At 37.8% G+C, this 16,821-nt stretch overlaps 1 protein-coding gene across 1 annotated transcript in view; it reads right to left on the bottom strand.

Annotated features, from left to right (window-relative positions):
• FSIP1 (fibrous sheath interacting protein 1) overlaps positions 1–13,113 on the bottom strand; it is an 82,287-nt gene extending 69,174 nt beyond the window's left edge. The window contains exons 1-8 of the mRNA XM_050898336.1: positions 12,988–13,113; positions 11,434–11,623; positions 10,448–10,531; positions 8,861–9,033; positions 7,839–7,923; positions 4,258–4,356; positions 1,135–1,235; positions 309–416 (exon numbers count right to left, since the gene is read on the bottom strand). Coding sequence (XP_050754293.1) covers positions 309–416; positions 1,135–1,235; positions 4,258–4,356; positions 7,839–7,923; positions 8,861–9,033; positions 10,448–10,531; positions 11,434–11,623; positions 12,988–13,113 — 966 coding nt within the window. The remainder of the gene's footprint in view (positions 1–308; positions 417–1,134; positions 1,236–4,257; positions 4,357–7,838; positions 7,924–8,860; positions 9,034–10,447; positions 10,532–11,433; positions 11,624–12,987) is intronic.
• Between the last annotated feature and the right edge of the window lie 3,708 nt (positions 13,114–16,821).

The raw sequence follows: 16,821 nt of genomic DNA, 5'->3' as shown, positions 1-16,821 counted from the left end.
CACATTTTCTGCAGACAAAATAGGTCATCTTCTTCTCTGAGTGTGCTTCTAGGGCTCCTTCCACCAGTGTCTAACTTTTCTTTTAAGTTCTGCTGTTTTTCTGAGGCCAGGCATGTCCAAGTGTTAGTAAAATGAACAAAGAAGCCAATGAAAATTCATTCTTGGAGACAAAGCCAATTGGATTTGTCCAGCTTTTCTCTCATATCTCAGTAGGTTACTTCATGGTAGGACTAAAACCAAATCAAATTTAGATTTACCGTAAAAATAAGCCAAATAAAACAGGACAGTACAAATTAAAGTTGCCATACCTCAAGACCTTGCAATTCAAATCCATCTTCTGTATCTTTCAATAGTTCAATTAGCCTTTTCCTTTCTCCCTCTAGCATAACAATCTGGTTTCCTGAATCCTTTGCTAGCTGAAAGAAAAAAATAAACAAACTTTAGAACTCCATTAGCTCAAACAGCACCAAAACAAACTTTTTAAACTCTGTGAAATTAACATCCAAATCTTGCCTACTGCCATAATACAAATTATCACTCCGACAGAAAAATCTAGCAGCCTACATATAATAAATTGATAATCTTATAACAGTCTTTGACATAGCGGGGGGGCAGCTATTTTTCATTGGATGAAAAATCATTATAGCTACTAGGTCTTCACAGAAAAAAAAAGCATGAAAATCAAGGCATCTATTTTCTGACAGAAAGAAGTCTTCTGTAAATAAGGACCCCATGCAGGCTATACATTAACAACCTACATACCTATTCCTTATCTATGCATAAGAACATCTTCCTTTAACTTAATAGTAAATACATTTAAAGAAAGTCTTAGGAAATATTTGCCCTTAAAACGAGATATGTCCAGGCACAAACAGAACAATTCAGTTTCCAGTACTTGTTAGCAAATACATAGAGGCAGTACTATCCCCACCAATATGAGCATCCAAGATGAGAACTATCTTATACAGTACTCTGCCATAAACAACACTTTTTAACAGCAAGCTTTTTTTCATTTATGCCTAATGAGCTTTTAATGTTCATGATAAAAAACCCAACTGTCTCCAGAAGTACTTATATACTATTTTTTCATTAACATTTAACAAAATGTTAATCATTTTATGCTTTAATGCTTACCTCAATGTTCTTTTTAATGAAATCCTGATTGTTTTTACTTTTGCTATGTGTTTTTTCTGCTTGATTAAGAAATTCGTTTGTTTCTAATTCACTTGGATAATCTGAAGTTTGAGGAAGAAAAGTTGCTAAGTTATGATCATTCCTTTTCTGATTCAATGACAGCTGTAACAACAGCAATCCCATTTAAATCTTTAACAAACATATAGTGGACAGACAAACTTTTTATGTGCTGTTTTCATTATTTATATAAACTATATTGCTATACTTAAAACATAACTATTGTCAAAATCTAATCTCATTTTTAAGCTTTTATTATATGAGATCATTCAATGTTGTGAACGTTAAAATACTTTTGGATTTCTGACCTCAAAAATGTTAAACATGGCGGCTTTAAAAGCCACGGCATTCCTTTGAACCCTATCATTGTTTCAGTTTTATCATCAGTACAAAACCAGACAATAATTTTTTTGAAAACCACAGAACTATTTGGAGACATATCAAGTACATTTTTTAAAATAAAACAGCTGAAGAACAGATGATATAGTTGGTATTATTATAACACAGCTTATAAAACAAATTTTGTTTAGAGATAAAACTCGTCATACAGCTGTAAAGCTACTAAACAGCCACATATTCTGACAACATCACACATATTTTTTTTCAACAATGGGTTTCTATCCATCATACAAAAATGGGCACATATTCTGTTTTTCAGAGACTTTTACCAGTTTTAAAACAGCAACTCCTTTACTAACAGGAAATCTTTATCACATTAAATAACAAGTCTAAGCAAATACAACCAACTTCTAAGTCTCAAAAACTACTTCAAAAGTAGGCATGGTACTTTTTGCTTTTCTGGAAAGTAGAGATTTGAAAAATGGCTGGGCTATTTACCTACAAAAAAGCCCAATTTAATATGTTAGATAATAGAAGATAGGCTATGGAAGTTTACATGGAAGTAACTCTTTTTCAGAGTGAGTAGATTGAAAGCAAACTCATATAAGCAAACTTATATGAAAAAAATTCCAGGCATCCTTTTACACACTATGGACAAAAAGCTGTGCAACATTCTCACCAATCAGACTTACTCTCAAATTGCAAGTAAACCTTAAAGGACTGAGGTATTGGATTTGACCAAGAAAACCCTGTCACAGTTCAAATGCACAACTGTTTACTGAAAGCATCCCAAACTATCTTTAACATTACCAGGTAACATCTTGAACCTATCAAGGAACTGGATCATATAAGAATTTACCAATCAATATAAACATGACAAGTTGTATCCTGAAATGAGGAAAACACACCAAACACCAACATAAGATGCAACATCTATGAAACATTACTTTTAAGCTACATCTTCCTCTAACTGTAGAATAAGCGTTTTTGAGAGCGCGCTATCATACAGGACATCTCAGAACATTCTGAGTAAAGAAGGGACAGACATGGATCACTGGGACAAAGAATGAAGATTGCCATGGGTAAGTAAAAGAGAGGCTGCAGCTCAACAAATTTTGTATACACGTTTTGGTAGATTTGGTACAAATTTCAAAGATTTGGTACAAAACTTGATGAGACTGCTAAGGTAATATCATAAAACTAATACATACATTCTTCTTCACAAGTTAAGCTCCTCTTGTTCACGATCTGCCTTTATGACAACTGTTACACAGAAATCCAAAAGCAACCAAAACAATAAGTCTTAGCTATTCAGAAACCATATCAAAAGCCTCCAGCAGAAATAGTAAAAGTCATTTAAGTAATTTATTGCTCATAAGTTGTAAGTGATCTCTACTTCATATGTTCCCAAACTAGGAGAATGTAGAACATCTCAAAATAGTGCAAGCAACAGCAACTCCCAACCATGCCTGTACCGGGCGCTTCAGAAGTCATTGCTGTCCTGAATACTGCTAATGAAACCTGCCATTGCTATTCAAGGACACTCCAGCACAACTCAGAAATTGTGAAGGTGGAAGCTGAGGGTCAAGCTTCATTTTAAGGGAGGAATGAAGACACGTGGTAGGAAGACAGAGAAATCAAAAGCACAGCACTGCTCCAACCCAGTGTGAAGAAACATTTAATAACACAAAGTTAAGGTCACATACTGGTGGACTAAGACAAGCGATAAAAATTATAAGGGAGCTGAGGTCCAGGTTTAAAAATTAAAACATGCAGTCATATTCTAAAAAGTGCAGAGATTCTGCTGCCATCAATGGTTCAACCTTGAGGAAGACCCTTTTATTATGTCCTTGTCATCTTAGCCAGTCACCAGGAAGATAGATTCCTCCTGTTTACATAGAATGGTAGATGACAAAGAAATAAACATTTGCAGCTCATAGCAATGGCAACTGAAGCTATTATTCTTACGTCACAGCATGTGTGAGAAGTTACTCAACCATACAAATTTGAATTTCAAACAGGGAAAGAACAGAGGCACAAAAGCACAATTCCATTTATTTTGAAGTGTTGGACACACTACACTACTACCAGCATTTGTAACCTCTATACAGTGCACATAAACAAGTGATGTCTAAGAGAATCAGCACAGATGTTTGATTTTTGCCAGAGTATTTAATCCATAAAAGCAATGCAGCCTTTACAATAATCAGCATAACAAAATATAAAATGAGTTGTCTGAAGATTTAGGTTTGTCACAACATCCATCCAATTTCTCCAAACACAAAAAAATTACGGAACACTTGAAACTGTATACAGCACCACTCTTCATTTTTAGATGGTTTCTTGAACATAAGCCTATTAATGAAAGTGACAGTACCTTAGAATAACAGCAAAGACAAGTTTTTAAAGAATTTCCATGAAGAACCAATGATACATTTTACAATCAGTTATACACCTCTTCATTTTGCAATGAAAGAAAAAAAGTTTTATAAATCCGAAAGTAAAAATTTTCTTAGCATGTTGAGTAAAATGTTTTAGATGTCACAAACAAAATTATTCTCTTTTATCTTTTGTAAAAAAATCAGAACTGTCACCATTCCACGAAGCAACTTTGCTTTTTCTGATTTCATTGGCCTAGCCACAAAGGCCAAGTCTTCATTATCCACCCATTGTACATGTTGTTTTGCCATATCTAGAAATACAAACTATACAATTAATAAAGCTTACCCTGATTATGTTGGGTTTTATGGCAGTCATAATCTTCTGGATTAATTTGTGTATGAAATACTGAAGTACATATTTCATCTTCTTTAGCATGGGAGGGATCTGCAAGGAATTTTTTCAGCAAAATTGAAATGTATTTAAAGAAGATCTAGTTTCATGTGTACCATACTATAAGATCTCACACATGAAAGTTAAAGAAATTTACTCGGATAAATTACATAACCACCATATTTGTCAAGAAATAAAGAAGGGGGAAAAGTGTAAGGCGTGTCTCATGAATAATTATGCTGTTTCATATGGCTGTGTTTTTGTTTTTAACAACTACTGCCCATACAGGACAAATAATTACATTCTAGAAGATACAGCCCAAGGCCCTGAAGTTCAAAAGCCTCTGCAGACACCATGTGGCAAGTCATCTAGAACTCTGAATGAGAATAAAGTATCCAGGTTTTCACAGCTGGTGTCCCTGTGCATGAGTTATTAGACTTCCAAGTGGCTTATGTCAAGGGTATAGTCTAGAAAAAAAGTGTTCAAACATCCTAGCATGCAAGAGTTGTTTCAGTTACTCAAAGAAAAAAATTCAGTCATGGTATTGACATATATCAACTAGAAGTATAAGTCAGAGCATTAAGTTGCAGTCTATACACTTAGCACTTACTTACAGAAAAGGACTCGTATTGCAAAGAACCATGTGTATCACATATGAAAAATGTGTTTTTCACAATGAAAAAGACAACCAAGATCCTGTAATAATGAAGTTTAATGGACTAAACTGAAAGTATGATTTTGTTACACAGAGCACAGGGGAATGAATTTAAGGCCATTTAATTAACTCCTGATTTACATTTCTGCCATGAGTGTGTCAGAGGGTTTTTTATGCCTGAGAGGCTGGGACACGTAAGTTATTAATGATTTTGTACCTGGAATTTGTATTTGATTTCACAGCCACATTAAAAGCTATAACTAAACAGCTCCCCTATGTAATGTATTTAATAAAGCTCTTTATCAAATTCAAGCTCTAAAAAGCAAAATATATGAATTGCATTCCATTTCAGTATCAACCAGGGCAGCTATCAGGGCATTCGTTTAAATAAATAAATAAATAAGACCTGAAAAGTAAGGCACTAGCATGTCACAGAAAATTCAAGACACAGATCAAGCTGGAGGAAAAATATAAGTCTAAACTATGCAGAGTTTTGCCAGTACGGTACACCAGAACCCATATGATGCACATGACCTCTACAGCAAGGAGTTACCTTTGAAATAAAAGAGGAACTGAAGCATGAAGTTCATTAACAACCATATAGTCTTGCTTGCCTACTCTTTTTTTACTATATCCTGACATCTACCGGAGACTTTTCAAATATCACCTGTATCAAATTCTCCGTTCTTCCCTTAATAACCCAAACTTTAGCATAGAAATAAAAGCAGGTTACCTTGTAACAATAAGTTTTGTTGAAAAGTTTTAACCACACATTACAACCATTGTTATGCATATACTTCCAACATTCAAGCTGAGATTTTTGCTCAGCAATAACCATTCAGACCTAAAATCCTTGTTCTCTCCCCAACAAGAAAAAAGACGGGATGCACCACAATTCTGTTTCCTTTCAACCAAAAAACCCTTTCAACCAAGGTATACAGATGAAGGACAGGATGCAAAATGTTCATATGATTGACACATCTCTGAGAACTCCAGCACCAAGGCAGAGTATTCAAACAGCAAATTTTTTAAAACCACTCTCGAGCAGTTTTGACATGGTACATTCTTGACAAATCCAGTCTGTTTTTGTTCCCCCTGCCCCTCCCAATAAAGACACTGTGAGCAGAATGCCTACAGTTTGTTCCAGTGTCTCCCCCAGTAAGAGTCTAGCCACAGAAAGAAAAAGGACATTTTAAAATACCCAATATTTTCTTTTTCCAGGTCCCTGTGAGCATGCACATCCTCTGTGCATTCTTGAAGAAAACTACCAATACTTCAGAACATGCTTCAACTACTTGCTTTAGAACTCCAACAGAATTGTGTCCTTCTGACTCAGTAGAGAAAACATTTCTAAACAGTTTTTTAACTTTTCTTTCCCTATTCTAGTTATAGTTTTACATCATTGGTATTCATTGTTGTTTTGATCATATCTAGGTTTTTTTTGTTATGTATCACATTCCACATTTCTCTGCATCATTAACTATTTGTTTACCTTTCTTGTTAAAGAACTCAGTCCTTCATTAGTCATTTGTCTACTTTTAATGCAGCTATAGAATTTGGTTTTTTAAATGCTACTTAAGTTGGAAGTGATTTTTACTGAAAGACTAAAATGTAAACGTTTATTGTTATCGGTGTGCTCATTTCCACTTCGAATATTTTTGTCTTTATTATCATATCATGATGAAAATCAGAAATCATCTTATCAGACTTCCTGGTCTTTTCTTCCTGACAACAGTCTGCTGGCGTATCTTTAACATAGTTTCGCTTTTTAAAACTGCCATCTATCCTAAATTTTCTTCCCTAGAACTCTCAGGAAAAAAGCCAATTAAAAAAACTAAGTTCATGTTTCATATTCATGCCTTTTCCTTAGAATCACACTCTACATTATTTGATGATCCCTTTTACTCAAATTCTCTCTCACGTTCAGAATCTTAAATTCTTTTAGAAGTGAATTAAATGTAACATAATCAGTATCAAATTTAATGTAAATGACCCATACTCCCTTTTGGACCATGTTCCAAGACCTGGGCTGTGCATGCATCTTCCTGTACTGTTTTCCAACATGTAACTCAGTAGTTAGTATCATAATTTGGTCCCATTCTTTTGGTTCTTCTGTTAACAGTTCCTAAAAAGGCTCAGGATTTCCCTCCCTCTGGACCTGTCATATTATGAGATCCTTGCCATCGCATTGCCATTCCTTCCTTCTCACTCTGTCTCCCCCTCCCACATGAAAATTTTCTCCAAGATTCATGTGTGGCAGGGCCCACATCCCTAGAGCTTCTAAGTAACATTTTCAGGCCTAATATTTTTTAACTGCTTGCCCTTCCTACACCAAGTACTCCAGCCTGGCGAACTCTCTAAGACCACCAGCAAGCACACATCAGTAACTTCATCATTTTGTTTGTTTACCAAAGCAATTTTGAATTCCTTGCTTATTGTCCAGATGTTCCAAAATGGTAAAGACATCCAAGTTTTTCAGCAGGTTTCCACTCTTCGTTTTCCCTATACCTGCTACCATTACTTTAATTTACCAGTGTTATCAGTCGTGCATCCTTTCTGAAATCATCTGTGTTTGCCATCAACTTGAAAAATGCAAGCTTTACTTATCCTGGATTTCTACCCTTCTAGAGTAGCCAGTTCTTTGCAAAAATGCAGTTTCTATAAACAAAATTAATGTTAAAGTACAACTTCTACATTTCTGATAATGCAAAAATTATTTCTGTTAATTTTTCAAATATTCCCTTGATGTACTTTCACATGCAAATATTACTTTATTGTAAAGGTTTGAAAGCTTTATTTTTGTAGTATCCAACAAAAATATGAAAATTAATCAAAATACATGATAATTATATCAGGGTATTTACTTCTCTTTCTTACTTACCAGCTGTATCCTGCCATGATGAGATCAAACCTAAAAAAAGTTTTGTGTTTTCTATCTCTTCATGGCCTCCAGTGGTTCTGATAGACTATTCAAAAGAAATAAAGCATAAATATACAGATACATTCGTATATTTACTTTAAAGTAAATACTTTAAAGCAAAATACGTTGTCTGCTTATCAGGTCTAATGAACTTCAGACTCTATTAAAAATTCCCTGTTCAGTGGCAACATTTACTTACCGCTTTATTTTCTTCTTGAGGCTATCTGAACATCTCCTAAAGTTATGATAAAGGCATGGTGGAACTTTAAAGCCTCTGTTATATATTCTCTCTTACATGGAGACAATTTCACAAGACAAAGAAGTTCTGTAATATATATATGGCTCTGAGTCCAAATCCACTGAAATTATGAGATGCAGTCAAACCAACTGCAATCATGTCTTTTTAGCAACTGACATTTGTATTCAGGTAAATTATACAGTACTTAACCTCAGAGGAAATATTAACTCTCATGTTTCAAGGCTCAAAGTGACATTTAACTGCTAGAGACCAGAATCGGAATAATGTGAAGGAATTTGTGCTGTAGTGTTCTTATGCCTTCTTCAGGGGGCATCTCTAATTTCTGCAATAATAGACAGTAATGAAATAGATGGGCCTAAGAATGGTCACGCTAGAGCAGAATAAATGCCTTTAGGTCTGCGTTCACAGACATTACCTCTTGTCACGCCTTATCATACCTGCAAGTAGCGAGCTCAAGCACAAGACTATGCTAGTAAACCACACCTAGATAGCTGTGTATTTGGCTATTGATCATATCAATTTTTAAGGACCACGACCTTCCTTCAAAGCCTGCCTAGCCAATATAGATTAAAACCTATTCAAAGTTACTTTTTGAGATCCATTTCTTCCTTTAATCAGCCAACTGTGAGTTATTTAATAAAACAATGCGTCTGTGAAATACGATAATTCTATAAGACAGTACTCTAAGATACACTATTTACAAAATAAGCAGAACACTTCTAACCTGAAGTTCTTCCCAGAGCTTTGCCCTCATTTCTTTGCCTTGTTTTTTAATTGCTCTCTCCTTAAAATGTTTTTTTGCCAGCATTGTGTCAAGTTTATTCATTTTCTTTATAGCTTCTTGAATCTGAGGATCTACATCTGTTTCTTCAGAATATTCCAAGTTGGAAGAGTTTGCTGTAGAATATACTTAAAATTAATGTTAGCTTGAAGCATTTCAACTTAAAAAAAGGCAAACTAAAAAGCGATACAAGTAATTTGATAACAACCATAGACAAGAGTACAATTATTCTCAAGCATATATATCATGTTCATTTCTAAACCTGTTTGTAGCAGGGAAAAATATAAAAGTCTTTGTAACAGAACGCTGAATCAAACTCTGAGCTGTAGCAGTTGGATTTGGGGGTGTGGGGGAGGAAGAGCCCCCCCCATTTTGGGCAAGTGATTCAATTCAAATTTATAATGGAAGAGTGACATCATCTCCAGAGTATCAGCAAAAATCACAGACAAAATAAGCTTAAAAATCAAAAATAATTTCTTTAGCCTGACTAGTAGAATACATGTTGAAATGTTGTTCATTAAAATGCATAATTCTGGTGTTAAGAGAGACTCTGTAATATCTCTACTTTTAAATGTTATAGAAGTTTCAGTCTTGACTTATATCTCAGCCAAACCAGATTCTGATACTGGTTCTAGAAAAATGTTGTTTTGAAAAATAGAAATGGTGAAACATTACGGAAACTACCGCTATTTAACTAAAAAAAGATTTCTGTATTGTCTCATTTTTTCGTAAAAAAACAAATTACAATTTCTGATCACTTTTAGCTTTTTCCCTTCCTATAGCATCCTCATGCTCTGCCCTCGTTTCTGGTCAAACTCAGCTTCCATAGCAAGAGTAGAGGCAACACTTGTAACACCGTTCCTATCCCACAGACTTCCAGGTTTTGGAGTCCTGCAGTACTTTTTCACTTTCTAATCTTTTGAGGTCAAATGCTTTACACACCCATTAATCCCAAGCATTTACTATCATGCATTGGTCTGCTTTATGCCATAAAAAGAGACGAGTGATACAACAAGGGGAGAGCTATAAAAATCTAACTGAGCTCCAGGGAAGCCCCAAGGACAGAAGATAAAAAAAGAGAACTTATTTCTACTGGCCTGAACCCAGCAGATGGATTTGAACCTAAAACTACTGAGTGAAGCTTTGAAGTTGAGTTCTATCTGATTTCTGTTCTGAAGAAATTAATATTATGTTAGATGACCAGCACTGCTGCACTAGATAGAATCATCACTGGATTCTGCCTCATTTAGATTGACCGAATCTATGTAAAATACTATAATATCATTAAAAAAAGTGAATATCCTTTAATAAAATAATATTTAAATAAAGAATTCATCCAACACCTCTGGAACATCACAATGCATATATGTTTTCAATTTGTAGTATTTCTTTATAACTATATAATATACACACAAATACACTATGGTCCCAAACTCTCCTAGAAGCATTAACAAGAAAAGGGGGGGGGGGGAAGTTTTATTGCACTGCTCACTTTATACACCTGAAAAGTAATACCTGCTTTTGCATTACTTAGTTTTCCTTGGGAAGGTTCACAGAATTTTGAAGTCTGTGTTTCAGTGCTATCATCTCCAGAATCTGAATTAGAGATACATCCTGAAAAACACAGGAAAAAGTCTTTCACAATAAAATAGATGTGAAATAAACTTTTAAAGATACTGTTTGAAATGTTAACAATTAAGAGACCAAAGTACATTTTTGTCAGTTAGGGATCACCACACAGCCTCTGCAGTGGACTACTGTTTAAAAAATGATATGTACTAGTACACCAGGACTCATGTTAAACACAGGAGCAGGAATCAAGGGATTTCTTTCGACCCCAGTTCTGTCATGAAATCTTATCTAAACTTGAAGAAGGTACCCAAACTTTCTGCTTCACATACTGGCTTTTGCTTCTCTATTTTTAAATAGTCAGAAGCGCTATAAAGTTAATTTATTACCATTTATAGAATGCCAAAAGAATGCCATCTGAAGCACTTCTACAAGTGTTTTCATTAAAATGAGATTTTGCATATTTATATTTAAAGTATGTTATTAGTATTAGCATTGTTCAGTTGTTAAATACTATAACTTAAAACCATAATCTCCAGTTTTTTGGACTGGTGGACCATTATTAGGATACAAAGTTTCTAACAAATCATCATGATCTCTCTGAAAAGTTTGATAAAAACACCTTACTGAAAACACTTTCTAAGATGGTTCCATGGAATACATGCGGACGGTTTCTCCTGATCTTTTAGGCCATCACCAAGGTGACGGTCACAGCTTAGATGCCGTGAGACATATGCTGTAGTGGTAATGGCAGTAATAACACACTGCTTTCAAAGATGAATTCAAAATAGTAGAGAGAAGTGAAGGTATGAATTTTGATACCTCCTTCTCTTCTGGAATTTTACCTATTTGCATCCTCTTTTCCGTCCACCAATAGAATTTTACCCGAACTATACAAACATATTTGGCCTAGCCACAACACAAGAAAGTGTTAGTCATTCCCACACCTGACAACTCGTTGGGATTCAGCATATACTTCTGAAGAAAGAAGGTCGTACTCTCCCCTGCGGTTTGCTGATCTGTTCTTACTTCCTTGACATCAGATTTCTCTCTGTCATCACCTTTGTTTTCTTCTGGACAGCAGTCTTCTAGACTGCCTCTTTGATGACTACCAGCCAAACTGACAAGTGAATCAACCTATGAAATGAAAATTGATTACTGCCATAAAAATAGAAATCTTCGGGGGGAAGAAAAAGATAATCACAATAATCACATACTATCACAAAGGCTAACAATAATTCTGTACAAGACTGCAGACTACTTCTTAAATAAAAGAACCATTTTCAGATCTGATACAGAGTTCCATTTCTTAGATATCACATTGATTCTCAAGCTCATCATTCCACAGGCTGCCAGATTTGGGATTGCCAGGCTAGGAAATGATTCCAAAGGTTTATGCCATTTCTGCTGCAGCAGAGGGTACAGCCAACCAGTTAAGAGTCTGTGTGTACAACAGCCTCATCCATTTCCTGACACTGTGGGTGCTCTGCACCAGGTAGCATCCCAATCTCTTGCTCGTACTATAGAGTTTTTTATAGTCCTTGAAGGGCTGAAAAGCTTATGCTTAATTCATCAGTCTCAAGAGATTGCAATTTTCATGCAATAGCCTATGATGTTTAGGTCAGAACTTCAATTCAGAGTTATCTGATGTTAACCTTAACACCCGACTGTGAGCCAATAAAAAAAATTTTAATACTTCTGTAAAGCATCTAGGTATGATCCCATTCTACAGACAGGTGAACAGAGGTACAATACAATTGGACTAACCTAAGTAAATCAATCTAAATCTCTAATTCCCAAGTCCCAGTTCCTACATCCCAACAACCGTATCACATATCCCATTCCCAAAACTAAGTTAATCCCCAATACTAATTTTCTCAGAGGATGGATGAACGCCTGCTTCCTACAGACGTTGTTGAATCCCTGGAGCTGACATATTTCTTGGAATACTATGAAATTATTTTTTAAACTTGATTCAAACATATCCTGAGCGAGCCTTGTAGTCAAAAGTTCAACCTGTGAGGATTGCTCAAATGCTTTCTTTAAATAAGCAAAATATTTTTTATTCCAACTTAAATTTAAAAGCACAAATGGGATGAAAGTGAAATTATGCACATACTGGTTCATGCATCAACAGCCTATAGCTCTGTATCTAAACATTATTGCCAGAATTTCAAATGTTTTTCCTTAAAATAGAATTTATTTAATAATCTGATTAAATATAAAGAGGAAGACAACCAAGTTTTCCAGGTTGTAGTGCTGAATAGCCCTTTTTGTGGCAAATATATAAGTAACATATATTCAGAAAAATGAAATTAAACATCATTCCATGCATGCATAAGGAGCAGCCCACATTCACGAACTTTCACATAACCCCTCAGTACACCTGCAGAGCCCAGAACTCTATATGAAGCTAAAAAAGCAGAATCTTATTTCTTTGGCATCCTACTAAGAAGAATTAGGCGTAGAGTTTCTAACCTGCTGAGGGTGAAAAGAATTACCTTTGGCAAACGTGGCTCTGGTGTTAGTAACTCCATAGATGTATTTAAAGATCTACAATTAGGATAAGCTCTTGAGCTAGATGCAGGCCTTGAAATTTTATCCAAGCTCCCCCTTGTAATATCCATTGTGACCTAAAATTGGAAAAAACCCAAAAACAACCTTCCAAACTATCAGTTTCATAATAAAGCAACACAAGCCCAGTAATATTTCAGACATAGATTAAACAAGTTTCAAATCCTTTCTAGCAATTCAATGTTGAGAGGTCCTTCCAGTATAGACTAGCTTGCCACTCAAGTATACACTTTTTAATATACGTACAAATACATATTTATATCATCAAGCCAACCAAAGTATTCAAATGTGCTTACTGTCAAAGAAACTTCAAACATCTTAAATCTTAAAAGTAGTCTCACAACAAAGGAAATGTCATGGTTTGGTTTTTTTTTTTCTTTTTTTTTTAAAAATGTGGGACTGGCAAAGTTAGTATCAACAAAAGAATGAGGGTATTTTATAGACATCTTGAACCAAACAAAGGAGCCAAAAGCTTTTTATATTCATTAGTTCTAAACAGGGGGAGTTCCCAAATCCAAACCATCACATTCCCAGTCCCAATTCAATTTTGAGTTTAAACAACAATGCATGGTTCTCTGCAAAAACTGCGTGAATTCACGTGAATTAGATATCCGAGCATGTGACATGCCCTGGTAATTTTCAGAAAGCCCAAGTGAATACAGCTTTTTATTTCAGTACAAGAAACAGGACAAACTGAGTCATGTGTACAGGTCCATAACATGACACAGTGTAAAGAAGTGGGTAGAGTAGAAAAAGAGTAGTTTTTATTCATTCATTCATTTCAACTCGTGAATCTCAGGCTCATTCACTGAAGAGGGCCCTTCACGCCATTTACCACTTGCGACCAGGACCGATGCGGTTACCGTAGCGGGAGGTGCTCGCGGAGGCCCGTGGAGGCGGCGGCACGGGGGGATGCTCTGAAACGGGCTCCGAACCGCCGCCGCCCCGCGCCCGCTCACAGAACCGCCCGCAACGGCCAGCCTGGAAACCCAGCGACCCTTTGACGAGTTCCTCACAAACAACGACACCTCACAAAAGGTTTCAACAAACAGACGGGAAGCCCTTTCCCGTGCTCGCAAGAGGAGCCCCGGGCGCTGCCCTGACGGGACTGCTGCCCGGCAGAGCCGCAGCTCCAACAGCCCCGCCTGAGAGAGGGCGGGCGGGCGGAGCCCTCCCCGCCCGGGAGCACCTGTGGCCGGCACCCCCGGCAGGGCCCGGCACCCCCGTGGCCGCCCCGTCCTTACCGCGGGAGGGCGGCAGCGCGGGGGCCAGCAGAGGCAGCACAGCCGCCGTCGCCACCGTTCCCATGACAACCAACTCACCGAACTCTCGCGGTAATTGCAGGATTCCGCCTTCAATTGGGGCGGTACCATCGCCGGGAGGGGGGTGACGGCGGAGGAGCTGTTCTTAGCCCGTTCCCAAGGATGCAAATATAATCGAGCTCTCACTTGCTCACGAAGTCTAAACTACCAGATAGCCCCACTGAAGCCTGTCTTCTCCGTCCTGATAGAGAGAAATGCTGCATGGAGGGCGTCCTTCTCCTCCCTTCACCCCCGCAGATAGTTGGGCTGTGCCGGGCCCGTTGCCGGGGCGGTGGGATCGCAGCGCTGCTGCTGGAGTGTCCGTGTCTGTGTGGCGGGGCCGGGCCAGCTGGGCAGCGTTGAGGAGTGGGAGGCCGAGCCATGGGAAAGGGAGAGCCGGTCTCCGAGCCCGGCTGAGACTGTCACCGGGACGCAGGGCGGCCGCGGCGGTGGTGGGCGTCCTCCTGGCGGGTCCCGGGGAGGCTCGTCCTTCCCTGGCGCCAAGGCCCCCAGCTGCCTGGGGCCGGGGGCGCGCTCCGCTGCGCGCGAATAACGGGAACGGCGTCTTAAGAGATGGGTCGGTCTTAGTAAGTGTGTGCTGCCAGCGGAGTAAAAGTGGCGTGCAGACACAGAGCTCAAAGCTTGGATTTTCCAGTCTCGGTGGAAACGGTGGGTGCTCGTGTCCCCGGCAGGTGGTGCAGCCGCCCTCGCTGTGCCCTGCGCCCCGGCCTCCCCGGGCGTTTCGCGCTGCGCCTCTTCCCGAGGGGCCGTGAGCCTCGGAGGGTGTGCGGGGCTCAGTAAGGGGGGGGTGGGGGGTGTCCTTGAGAGTCAGCGTTAATACCTGTGAGCTGGGGTGTTGTAGACGTGAGTTGCAACCATTTTCATGATAGCATAATTCTCATAGCTGCTGCCTTTCCCACTTCAGTAAAAGAACAATTTTTGAGGTGTTTAATCCAACAGAAAGAAGTTACTGTATTGAGCCTTTTAAACAATGTATCTGTGCTGTGAATTATCATTGTTTCTTTTGGTAGTCTGTTCGTCTAGTCTCCTGCATAAATTGTGTCATGTTTACTTGTAAACAAGAATAGTTGAATGACTCTTAAATAAATTCGTTAAAACTTTAATACTGTGGTCACCATTTTTTACCTAAATATTCACTGTTAACAAGGAATTTAATTAATAAGGGGAGTGTAATTACCTTCCTAATCCCATCCCTTTTTGTTTCTTTTCTACATTTAAATAGGATGTGAGCATTGATTTCTGTGTTCTGATTAACTTGTAAAAGCTGTAGAGACAGTTACTGGCCCCTACAACTTCCTTTGATACCCAGGATATGTTAAAATCCGGTTGTCATTGGCAGCAAAGATTTACAAGAAACAGTTTGAAGAAACAAACTGCAACTTGCTCAAAGTAAGGTTTTGACTGACAATTTTTTTTGCCAAAATAAATCTTACTTTGTTGGGTGCATGTATCTGCTGTCTGCAGTAGTTTTTACTGATGCTTATAGTGTGGCATTTTACTGTCGCATTCCTGGAAGTCCCAGTAAGAGAAGAACAATTTTTCCTGGTATTTAGTGTAGTAACGATACAATGTGTTTACAGTTAAGAGCTGAAAACAAATACAGAAAATACACTTGTGAAGCACGTGTATTTTAGCCTCCCTCCTAAGCATGCTGAGCTCCAGGTATGTTAAAATTCTAACATACATCCTGCAATTGCTAATGCAATACCATAGTGGTGTTCGGAATGTGTGGTGCTTTCCACATGGCGCAGATCATGATTTGAAGCAAAAATAGAAGATTGAATGTTTACATCCACAAGTAAGTTGAGTATTTAAGGCCAGTAATGACAATGAGAAAGCAGTAGAATGGACAATATAGTTGGGAACTATCTAAACTAAAATCTGGCTTTTGCTGTATTAGGAATTATATTAGCTATGAATAATGAGGTGTGGAAAGCAGCTAGGTATAACTACTATTTATTTCTTTCTACAGTAGAGTGTATATGCTTAAGAGCTGACAGAGTTTGACTTGCTATCAGCTTCCCATATTACAGACTGCCTACAACCTCAGAAGAGCCCATGGAACGAGAGTGTGCAGCTCTGCATTTGGTAACAAAGGGACATAAAACTCCTTTGAAAGTGGTGCAGGAATAGGCTCCTTACTGCTGCTTGTCCACATAGAATCAGTGAAGGTTTTCAATGAGGCTGTCGCACGCAAGAGTTAATAACAATGGCTTAGCAGGGCTATCTCAAACCACAGTTGATCTTATGATCTGTGTTATGTGTCCTAGAAGACCCAGAGAGGAAAAGAAGAGGTTCATAGAGTTCATCTTGAATCTTGCAAATCAGGCCATAAGAGTCTTCATCTCCGATAAGAGGACTGAACTTTCTAAACATCATTAAATATTACAGAATCTCAAATATTGTTACAGGTTGCAGGTGTATTTATAATGAAGTTTG

Source organism: Gymnogyps californianus, chromosome 5, assembly GCF_018139145.2.
Source record: "Gymnogyps californianus isolate 813 chromosome 5, ASM1813914v2, whole genome shotgun sequence".
NCBI lineage: Eukaryota > Metazoa > Chordata > Aves > Accipitriformes > Cathartidae > Gymnogyps > Gymnogyps californianus.
The sequence above is the reverse complement of the archived record's forward strand: the minus strand, read 5'-3'. Positions and strand labels throughout refer to the sequence as shown.